This window comes from Lepidochelys kempii, chromosome 3, assembly GCF_965140285.1.
Source record: "Lepidochelys kempii isolate rLepKem1 chromosome 3, rLepKem1.hap1, whole genome shotgun sequence".
In the NCBI taxonomy this organism is placed as follows: Eukaryota; Metazoa; Chordata; order Testudines; family Cheloniidae; genus Lepidochelys; species Lepidochelys kempii.
The window spans coordinates 134,588,919-134,601,076 of NC_136382.1; the positions used below are offsets into that span (position 1 = coordinate 134,588,919).

The 12,158-nt window shown below is 41.1% G+C and overlaps 1 protein-coding gene across 7 annotated transcripts in view; it reads left to right on the forward strand.

The window, feature by feature from the left end:
- Positions 1-12,158, forward strand: part of SLC35F3 (solute carrier family 35 member F3) — a 292,694-nt gene that overhangs the window by 178,811 nt on the left and 101,725 nt on the right. For 6 of the 7 annotated variants that reach the window (XM_073338111.1, XM_073338108.2, XM_073338116.1 and 3 more), the window contains one exon: positions 8,268-8,592. In XM_073338111.1, coding sequence (XP_073194212.1) covers positions 8,268-8,592 — 325 coding nt within the window. Of the gene's footprint in view, positions 1-835; positions 1,071-8,267; positions 8,593-12,158 lie in introns of all 7 variants that reach the window. The other variant, XM_073338112.1, reaches the window with a different exon arrangement.

Here is a 12,158-nt window from a genome sequence, read left to right on the forward strand (position 1 = left end):
CACTGTTAATGTTGTTGGCCAGATAACGTACTCAGCAAATAGATTCATGGATTCCCAGGCAAGGAGGGACCACTGTGATCATCTGGTCTGACCTGCTCTATATCACCATAGAACTTCCCTGAAATCATTCCTAGAGCACATCTTTTTAAAAACATCCAGCCTTGATTTAAAAATTGCCAGTGATGGAGAATCCACCATGACCCTTGGTAAATTGTTCCAGTGGATAATTACCCACACTGTTAAAAAAAATTATATCTTATTTCCAATCTGAATTTGTCTAGCTTCCAGCCATTAGATCATGTTGTACCTTTCTCTGCTAGAGATTGAGGAGCTCATTATTAAATATTTGTTCCCCTTGTAGATATTTACAAATTGTTATCAAGTCACCTCTTAATCTTCTCTTTGGTAAGCTAAATAGATTGAGATCCTTGAGCCTATGACTAAAAGGCAGCTTTTCTAATCCTTTAATCGTTCTTCTTGATGTTCTCTGAACCCTGTCAATTTAGCAACATCCTTCTTGAATTGTAGACACCAGAAGTGGACACAGTATTCCAGCAGCATTCTAGTGCCAAATACAGAGGTAATATAACCTCCCTATTAAATATTCCCCTGTTTATACATCCAAGGATTGCATTAGCCCTTTTGGCCACAGCATTGCACTGAAAGATTATGTTCAGCTGATTATCCAACACGATCCCATGAGTCATCACATATGAGATTGTAATAAGAATATGCAATTAATGTGGCTGGGCTGGATAATTCAACCACAGAGAACATAAAAGCTGTGTAGGCCAAACCTAATATTTTAAAACACCAGTGTCTGCTTTTTCCATAGTCAACTCATCTTCCACAGTGCAACTTTCAACAAAGAAGAGAATGTCTTTTGCACTGAAAACACATGAATTTGACCTACACATCTGACTGAACCAAATGGGGAACAGAGGGATGTAATTGCACCAGTGAAGGCCATTTCTTTCTAACATCTACAGAAGTCTCTCTCTCTTTCTCTTTTTTCTGAAAGGACAGCAAGGAGTAATTGGAGATAAAAACAAAAACTAGGATCCCTGCAGGTAAGTGTGCTCTTTGCTATGCAGAGTACTTCCTGCTAAGGCAAGTCTAGCAGCATGACTCCTGAGATTGCCAGAGTGGAGCTTCTTTCTAGTTCTTCTGGTAAATCCACTACCTGCAGATCACAAGGGTCCTTTGCTGGGTTCTTAGCTGCCATATCACATAGGACTTGCATGCCAGCCAACATAGGCTCTGGGAGCCTCTGGCCACCAGCTGACAAACAACAGCTGCTCCAAGTGTTCTAAATTGTAGCAGATAAGCAAAGTGTTGTGGGCAGTTTCAGTGGCCATTCAGTCTTTTATCTTCTTAACTAGCAACAATCAAGTGAAGTCAAAATTTAACATGTGAGAAACTAGTGGGCTGTAGGATTAAGAGTAGGTACTCTTTAAATAAACTGAATCACTCATAGCAACATTTTCTGTCTCAAGTTTAATAAGGCAGATAGGAATTTTAGAAATATCTAAGACAGACAGATACTATAGATAGAAGTTTATCCCTATTTTTGAAGGTTTTCATGTCCTTGAATAATTCTTTAAGCATGTCTACTCTTCCAGCATGAACTCACCTACACCTGCAGTGAGCTCAGTATAAATGTCTGGATGTATGGATAGACTTCATCAGAGATGAAGCCATTCCTTGAGAAGGACATTCTCTTGCTTATGTGGTGCTCAAACTGTTGGTTAATCAACATAACAGTTTCTTGCTGAGAATCCAGTCTCTTTTTCATTGCTAAGAACAAACATGTCTAAACCTTTCTGCAGACTGAAAGCCCGCACAGATCTAGCAACATATTTGCTCCAGAACCCAATACTGTGTCTTTGGTCAGGTGAGTTTTATTCTATGAAAGCTCTGCTTCCACACTCCAGGGGTGAAATCCTGAACCCATTGAAGACAATGTCAAAACTCCCATTGACTTCAGTGGGGCCAGGACTTCACCCCAAGGTTCTTTCTTAGCTGCAGTAAAGACTGCAGGATCCTTTTGAGAGTTCTTATGCAACTTCAGTCCAAGACAGGAATAAAAATAAGGAATAAAAACAAAAACATATCAATTTCAGACGATCACAGACATGTTTTCTCTGGCTATGATGTGCATGACACCCCTCTTGATTAGCGTTATTCTTCAAACTGCTTACAACAAAACACCTTACAATGTAGAAATGATTATACTGTGATGATGAAGTAATTGGTACCTTCCTTATTAATTCTGGACTCTTAATTCACTTGGTGATTAAAAGTAAAAAGGACAGTACCAGGTGAAAAAACCATCGAAATTCACAGTGGAGTATAGTGTCTTAATGATGACTGTTTCAGTGGTTTGAAAAGAAGTTTTAAGCGGGTGCCTTGGGAATAAATTAAACAGACCCTTTTTAGTATATCTTTCCAAGCTGTTTCAGTTTGGAACTGATAATTTATCAACTCTGTTTCCCCTAACAAATTAGAATATATATTTTTCAGGAAATATTTTCTGAATGTTTAATAGAGGGAATATGTAAAGATAGAAAGGAAAACTTAATACATCTTAGGCTAATTTTTTGCAATTGAAAGTTTGTTTTTACCTAATGTTTCCTATTTAGAAATTCATCTCATGTAATACACAATATTTTGCTATTATTTTGTATAATGGAATATTTTGCTATTTTTAAAAATTATAATACATTAATCAGTATTTCACTGATGAAATATAATACCTTAGTTCTGTTGCCCCTTTGGCATTTATGGTTTTCTGTGACACAAACCATGATAAGGAATGTAGTCCCTTCTTCACAGGATGCCCCTTAATAAGTGTTTTTCCTTTGTCCTGATATCACGATTGATTGCTTCCGGCCAGATGCCCCTAGTGTATACTTCAGCCTGCTGGGAAGGAGCAAAGGGAGCATAAATACTGGAAATCTAGAGATCAGAAAATAGAATTTCTTTAATGTACTACATTAGCAAATATAAAAGTCACTTTGTTGGTATGATACAGATGCAGAGCTAGATTCTAACTGACCCGTATGCTGATGTGCACTGGTGGAAAGGGAGTAAGGAGCCTCTCCTCCCCCTTGTGCATTTGCACAGGAACTGTCCAGAAATGCACTCCACTCCAGGGACTGCTCTCCAGAGACATTTCCGTAGGGAGGCAGGGAGGGGAGAAGGTAAGCAAAGCTGTAGCTCCACCTATCATACATGCCAGCTAATACAACTGGCTGGTCTCACCAGGAGCTGATCTCTGAACACTTTAAAAAGGTGTTGCAGTTTGTATACTCCTGTACACCATGTGAAGCTCCAGGAGACGATCTGATTCTGGGAGAATGTCGCTGGGTCTCTCTCAAGGGCAGTGCAACTTCCCCAATTGATGGCTGTACCTGTATAACCTAGCCCTCCATGAATATAGGAAATCAAAGATGGGTGGTGCAGTTTTTCTTACAGACTAATTAAAAGACACCACAATGCAGAACTCTTAGGCAATAGGGTAAGCTAGAAAAGACTTTTTGAAGGGAGGCACAGGACTCTTTCTCCAACATTATGTAGCTCATTTTGACTGGAATAAGTTTTCCTCCATCCAGCATGCAAATTAGATGGTCCAAGGTACAAGCATCCTTAGAAATTCAAACCCTGATCTGTGAGATCATTTTCAAAGTAAAGTGATACACACAGTATTGTCTTTCACTGCATTTGTGCAGTTTGAACACCTCTGTTGGTGTATTTAACACATAGGTCTAAGTGCATACAGATGAGTCATTTTGCCTATGAATTAGATGTAAAGTGCAAAATTTTGCTCTCTTTTACAGGTTGTAATTGCCATGGAATGTATCTTAAAGATGCTGATATTTCCATATAAGGCAACTAATTGGGCGGTTGACTCAGGAATGTGTGCATTAAAATAATAGGGCTGAGAAGACAATTCGGTCCCTGGCAGGGGTGGCGCAAACGGGGGCAGTAGAGGCTAGTTCCCCACAATGGAACTATTGTGTGGGCTGACCTATGTTTATGCCCTTGAGCATCATGCAGTGGGCACAGCCGGCCGGGGGATAGGGCTGGTCACTGGAGCTCGTGCTGCCGCATATGCAGCATGCAGCTGCTGAGGGCACCATGAAATTTGGGGCAATTTGGTGCCTCAAATTTCATGGTGCCCTACTCAGCTGCATATTCAGTGTATGCCTAGGGACATCCCTGAATATTCCCAAGCTAGCTATGTAGTTAGCTCAAATAACAATAGCAGTGAAGCAGTGGCAGCATGGGCTGAACAACCCTTCCCAGGACCTGGGTATGTACTCAAATGCTAAACCCTGTTGTCGGAGCTTCACTGTTATTGTTTCAGAGTAACAGCCATGTTAGTCTGTATTCGCAAAAAGAAAAGGAGTACTTGTGGCACCTTAGAGACTAACCAATTTATTTGAGCATGAGCTTTCGTGAGCTACAGCTCACTTCATCGGATGCATACCGTGGAAACTGCAGAAGACATTATATACACACACAGAGACCATGAAACAATACCTCCTCCCGCCCCACTGTCCTGCTGGTAATAGCTTATCTAAAGTGATCATCAAGTTGGGCCATTTCCAGCACAAATCCAGGTTTTCTCACCCTCCGCTCCCCTCCACACAAACTCACTCTCCTGCTGGTAATAGCCCATCCAATAACTCTGTTATTGTTAACAAGCTAGCTAGATCAAAGCTAGCACTGGTACAGGGGTCTCAAACACGTGGCGGCCCGTGGGGTTATTTTCTGCGGCCCGCCAGCTCTCCGCGGCGCTCCCATCCCACCCCCCCACAGCGTTTACCTAGAGCAGCTCCGGCCCGGCATGCACCGGGGGCCAGGCAGCTCCCTGCCTGCCTGCCCTGCCCTTGCTCCACGCCGGGGGTGTGTGTGTGTGGTACAGGGGTCTGTGTGTTGCCCTGGCCACTCCTCTAGTTATCTCCCCCGAAGCTCCCATTGGCCGCGGTTCCTGCGGAGAAGGGGTTGAAATGGGGGCAGGGAAAGGGTGGGAAGAGGTGGGGCGGAGCGGAGCCTCATGGAAGGCATGGAGTGGGGGTGGGGCCAGGGCAGCAGGTATGGGGGTGGTCAGTCGTGCGGCCCTCTGGCCAACGTACTAGTCCTCATGACTGAAGAGATTAGCACTCTCTTTTCCCTACTTCTGTGTGAACATTTTAAAACCGTTCAGAAAAACCTTATATAACTGCATATCCACGTAAATATCCTTGCTCCTATATACTCATGTATGACCCCATTTTTTGATATCTAGATATGCAACTGATACACAAAGTTTTGAAAACATTGTGCTTAGTCGAGGGAAGGGAGAGAGTTATTTTTTGTTTTTTTTCTGCATCAAAATAGTTTTATTAGATGATATAGTTACCTCATATCATGTACATCATTTTTTTTTTTAAATTATTAAGTAGCAACACAGAGTGTGCTGTTGGAGAAAACCTTTGGTCTACATGTGTATTGGCTTACACACGCATTAGCTTATATCAGTAAACACCCAAGTCACAGTGTAAAACTCTAAAGAGACATAACAGTTCACCATACGGATTGCATGATCTCTTCAGTAAAAAAATTTGCGTGTGAATGTCCCATAACCTGGCTTTAAATTGCGTAATGATACAGAACTATTGTTCTTGATGCTAATTCTAGCCTGCAAATGCAGTGCAGCAATGTGAAAACCTTTGGGTTTCCACTTTTCAGTGTATTAAATGACCTGTGAATGTATTTGAAGCTTTCTAGGTTCCAGCCCCTCAGCATTAATTAGCACTGTGTTTGTGTTCAAAATGAATGGACTAGCATACCTTAAAGAAATTAGCTTTTAAAATGAAAACACTGCATAGCTGCATCACATGCAGGTGACTAATTTAGTCTTAAACAGAGCTTTGAATTACTTTAGACAGCCATCAGAAAGCTCCTTAGGGGCTTGGTCCTTCAGGGAGCAGGACCATGAATGCCCACTGATTTTAACAGGAGTTGAAGGCATTCATCAGCATATAGGATTGGTCTTTAGTTCAGATGGTAAAAGTACAGTATCTGCTGGTGTGAACATGGTGCCTGGAGGGGCCACACTAAGAATGCTTACTCAGGGCAAACTGCAAGGAATAGGGCAGACAATTCTCAGAACTGGTGGTTTATTCTATAATTAATTAGATTCACCAAGCCAGTAACCAAATAGCTTCTGTAATACCACACTGGCTACCAAGAAGCCAAACTACCGTCCCCTTTAAGCAATCCAACCTTTGGCTTCCATCCAGGCAGAGAAGTCTAACATAGTGAGGGGTTATTGAAAGCCTTATTCACCATATTTAAAGTTCTACCAATCCCAACGCAGCAACCACATTGCCCACTAGGTCAATGAATATTTCAAATCTCACCCAAGTACATGCTTACAGCCAATCCTTATTAAGTAAATATAAGGTTTATTAATAAAAGAAAAAAGAAAGATTTACGTATAGTTAAGAGATCAAAATACATACAAATGTGTGTAAAGTTCTTAGATTAATTTCATAGCAGAGATGGTGAGGCTGCTGATTTGCAAAAGTCTGTCTGGAATCAATTTAAAAGGTTACAGTCCACGTGCAGTTTGTTCAAATTCTTCCATGAGAATTCCAGGGTAAATCCAAAGAAATCCTGGAGATCTCAGTCTTGTGGCTTAGACTTTCCCTGTTAAAGTTTAAGCAGGTCTGAAATAAAAAGGATCAGGCCCAAAGCTTCCTTTATAGTCGAGGCCATTGGATAAGCTTCTTGACAGCAATTGCCACAGCAGGCTCTTTGCTTTGAAGTTAATCTCCAGTTTCTTATGCATACACAGGTAACTAATTGTATTAATTAACATAAGGCAATTAACCATTCAAATTGTAAAGGCAGTTCATTATGGCATAGACAATCAAGCTGAAAACAAATGTAAATAATGTCATTTTCTACAGTATCCTACATCTTTGATCTTAAGGTTAATTGACCCATCCACATGCAATTAAGACAGGAAAGGGAATTAGTATCTACAGACTAATCTGGTTACATTGTTAACTTCTAACAAGATATAGGTAAACACAAACCCACTGCATCTACACTTTGATTCTCTAACAAACAATACAGGCAAACATATTAAAGATTCTAGTCTACATACATGGCTTTGAGAACGATCTACAAGGCATGGCCATGTTTACCATTTCAGTGCCTCCTGTTAAGTTGTTTTGGGTCACACACAAATTGACCAATCTGTCAGTGTCACAGCTGATAATAGAGAAGATATACTAGCTGTCATTCAGCTACTTTGAGGCAAAGAATAAAATGGTGGCCCAGTTTTCAAATGTAGCTACGTAATTTGCCTACTGCAGTGTTATAACTGATCACTCAGATGGGCACATAGGTGCCCAATTACTCAATTTAAATGCCTGCATGCAGATTCAAGCAGCCAAATAATGGAATTTCCACATTCTGTTAAGATACCAATGCTTGAAAACTGGGCTCTCTGGGCCAAATTTTGATTGGAGTTACACTGGTGTAAATTTGAAATTGCTGAGCTTGTTCCTCAGGTCTGGCTCAACCCTGATTGGTACAGGACTCAAGGAGGTGCAGACTAAGCTGGCCTAGTCCCTAGTGCAATTTAGAGAATCCCAAAGGCTGCTCTAAATTTCACCAGCTGGTAACAGCCCCCCAAAGGGCTATTTCAGCAGCCAGGGATTACTGGAGTTCAGCAGTGCTCCAGCCACACCCCCAACATTAGCCCATTCCCGTTACTCCAGAGAAACGCCAGTGTAATTGAAAGAATAAATAAATTTTCCTCTCCCCTCTTTAAAAAGAAACACCATGTTGCATAAAATATGCAGTTCTAAAACTCCCAAGACAGTACTGATTGTGACTGTTGCTGTTATTCCCATTGCTCTTTCATAAAGCTAAACAGCACAGCATTCATTCATTTGCATGTCATAGCAGAGTTCATATTATATTTGAAAATCTTCTAACGTAATGACTGCAGAACAGCATGTAATTTCACTTTTCATTTTGCCCACTTCTAACTGTCGAGATGATAATTATTATTAGAGTGCAATTGTCCCCAAAATGTGCTAGGTGCTTTAGTGTGACATGAAGTGAACTACGTATTTGTGGCAAGATCCTTATTTAATTGAAGTTGATGGTAAAACTCCCTTTGACTCCAAATGGATTTGGTTCTTGGAAAGTAAAATGCTGTGTAGAATTCTTTATTAATTCTTGTGTTTTCATCTCTTCAGGGGATGAGCACTCCCAGGAATCTCCAGCCCCACCAGAAGCACAGATGCAGGCTGGGGTGGAAGGCAGTGGAAGGGGAAATCGTTGCTGTTGGAAATGTTCAGTCACCCAACTCAAGAAATTTTTCTGGGGAGTGGCAGTGGTCCTGGGTGTCTGCTCCTCCTGGTCAGGTTCAACCCAGCTAGCAAAATTGACCTTTACGAAATTTGATGCACCCTTTACTCTGACATGGTTTGCAACAAACTGGAACTTTTTATTCTTTCCTTTGTATTATATTGGACATGTTTTCAAATCAGCTGAGAAACAATCTCCAAAGCAGAGATACAGGTAAGAGAGCTTTTTGTTTTCAGTTTTGCTCTCATGATACTTGAATGTTGCTCTACCCCTTGAGCTGATTTTATTCAGATCACTTTGTTAATATTGAATGTTTTTCTTTTCAGCATTGTTAAAGAGGGTTCTGAATTCACTATTGAAGGCTTGCAAGCTGAGTATGTTTAAAGGCATTTGATTGAAGTGTGCACTTTATTTTGTTACCTTTCTGGGGTTTTCCATCTTATCCTTTAAAAAAAAATTCAGTTCTTCCTCTACTTTACAGCTAATTTTCTTGCAATCTCTCCCTCATAGTAAAATGGGAAAGCAGCTGCTTCCAAAACCTACGCTTCTCTGGCACCATGGATTGCCTTCAAAGGATGCTATAACATTGGCTTGGCAAATCCCTTTCCTCTCTAGATATTTATGGCTGAACTCTGACCCCAGTGACACTCCAGCTACCCCATAAATTTCAGTGGGGTAGCACAGGTATAGCTGAGGATAGAATTTAGCCCTTAATGTACCTTTTTCCATCTACAAGGTGTGGACCACCTCATGGGAAGTGCTGAGGGCCTAACTCCCATTCACTTCAGTTGCAATTGAGGGCCCTTAATCAGCTTCTGGATCTGGCTCTGTCAAGGTTCCTTCCCCACTCTGAACTCTAGGGTACAGATGTGGGGACCTGCATGAAAGACCCCCTAAGCTTGTTCTTACCAGCTTAGGTTAAAACCTTCCTCAAGGTACAAACTTTGCCTTGTCCTTGAAGCCTATGCTGTCACCACCAAGCGTGTTAAACAAAGAACAGGGAAAGAGCCCACTTGGAGACGTCTTTCCCCCCCAAAATATCCCCCCAAGCCCTACACCCCCTTTCCTGGGGAAGGCTTGATAAAAATCCTCACCAATTTGTACAGGTGAACACAGACCCAAACCCTTGGATCTTAAGAACAATGAAAAAACAATCAGTTCTTAAAAGAAGAGTTTTAATTAAAGAAAAGGTAAAAGAATCACCTCTGTAAAATCAGGATGGTAAATACCTTACAGGGTAATCAGATTCAAAACCTAGAGAATCCCTCTAGGCAAAACCTTATGTTACAAAAAGACACAAAAGCAGGAATATACATTCCATTCAGCACAGCCTATTTTACCAGCCATTGAACAAAAGAAAATCTAATGCATTTCTAGCTAGATTACTTACTAACTTTTTACAGGAGTTCTGAGCTGCATTTCTGATCTGTTCCCAGCAAAAGCATCACACAGACAGACCCTTTGTTTCTCCCCCCACCCTCCAGCTTTGAAAGTATCTTGTCTCCTCATTGGTCATTTTGGTCAGGTGCCAGCTAGGTTACCTTAGCTTCTTAACCCTTTACAGGTGAAAGGGTTTTGCCTCTGGGCAGGAGAGATTTTATAGTTCTGTATACAGAAAGGTGGTTACCCTTCCCTTTATATTTTTGACAGGCTCATTGAGAGGTTCTCCCCCAGTCTTGGAACTGCATCTTTCACTCCTCTTCCAGCCTTAGCAAAAACTTCACAGATGAAATGTCTGAATTGAAGATATCCTTCAGTGAATAAAAGTCTCTTCTATAGCCCAGTGATGCTTAGTGCAGCTTGCTGCTATGCCAGAGTCCAGTATTACTTCATGTAAACAATCTTCTTTACATTTATGTCAAAAAGGTGCAAAGTCACCAAGTTAGTCCCATGTCAGTCTGACATCTTTGCAAACATTACCTTCCCCTTTTAAAAGGTTGTAGAATTAGGAATCTAATTGGGCTATGCAGACATGAGATGTCACTGTTAGAGACCCACCTGAAAAAGTCTTTAGCCCAACATCAGGGCAATGAAAAACAGGACTTGGGACCATTTTTTGTCTCAGTTATACTAGTGGGACTTCAGAGAGGTTGCCCAGATATGGCAATGGGTATAATTTTCTCCTTCACTGAGATTTTTTTTTTTTTTACTTCCAGATGTATAGTAATGGGTCAGAAACTTACTATAGAACATACCTATGAAATCAGGGCACTCAAGAGGTACTGTACTTGATGTTACTATGGTAAAGATTAAAAATCATGGAATTTCATTTTGGTTAATGTTAGTTATATCATCTTACTGTTATAACTTCATCAGGGAAATTGTGGATGAAGGGACTCCACCACAATTCTTCAGTTCTTATGGCAATACCAAGGAGTTTTAGAATAAGGTTTAAAATGACACTGTTAACACATTTCAGCTTTAGCCTGCAGCAAGCCATAATGTCAATGAAATATATTTCCATTCATTTTTATCCTGCTTTTGCGAAATGAGAGAACCTAGAGGTTAGAGATGGTGACAGTTTTGTCCAAAAGTGATCATGAATGCTAACATATTACTACCAGATTTTATTCCTTTGGTTTGTTTGTGGGGTTTATTTTACTTTCAATTTTCTGCAGACTACCTTATGTTTAAATACTTGTGAATCCTGGTGTGAGATACTGTAGCCCTTCAAATCCCAGAGCTTAAAAGTAGAGCACTAATTGTCTTCTTTTTTAAGGTTAGTTAATGCTGCTGATAGTCTTATGCCTTCCATTCAATTAATTGATAACTGAGCTGAAGAAAGGATGCAAATCCTAAATTCTATTTGAGAAGTAGCTGAGATTTCATTTTAAATAAACATGCAGTCTTTTTAGTGAACAGTTGTGAAGATTGTACATTTGCATCTTTGACCAGCAGAGTGAATTGTGATTAACTACGCATATTATTGGGGTCTAGTGGGTAGGGCACTATATGGCGTGTTAAGAGATCTGGGTTCTATTTCTGCCACTGACTTACTGGCTGATTTTGGTTAATTCACTTTACCCCTCTGTTTCTCCTCCACACTTTGTCTATTTAGATTATAAACTGTTCCTGGGAGGAATTGTCCCTTGTTAGGTGTATATACAGTGCCTACCACAATGGGTCCATGATCTAAATTGGGGCTTTTATGTGCTACTGCTATACAAATAATTATTAATAACATATATGCAAACCCCTATATTATTCCTGAGGAAACACAAGGGTATGTTTCCTGCAGCAAGTGTTATTTGTTGCCTTTTCTGCATATATGTGGTAGTACTTTGCATAGATTCATTGATTCCCAAGACCAAAAGGGACCATTCTGATCATCTAGTCTGAGCTTCTGTATAACACAGGCCACAGAACTTCCCTGAAATCATAGGTGCTGACTCCGTGGGTGCTCCAGGGCTGGAGCACCCACGGGGAAAAATTGCAGCTCCCTACCCCCCCCCAGCTCACCTCTGCCTCCTCCCCTGAATGTGCCACATCCTGCTTCTCCCCCTAGCTCCCCCAGCGCTTCCCGACGTGAAACAGCTGTTTCACAGCGGCAAGCCCTGGGAGGGAGGGGGAACGCGGCACACTCGGGGAAGGGGTGGAATCAGGGCGGGGCCAGGAGTGGGGGGCGCAAGCATCCACCAGCGCCGGGAAAAGTTGTCACCTATGCCTGAAATAATTCTTGTTTGAACTAGAGCATCTCTAGTAGGAAAAACATCCAATCTTGATGTTAAAATTGTCAGTGATGCGGAATCCACCACAACCCTTCATGCATTGTTCCAATG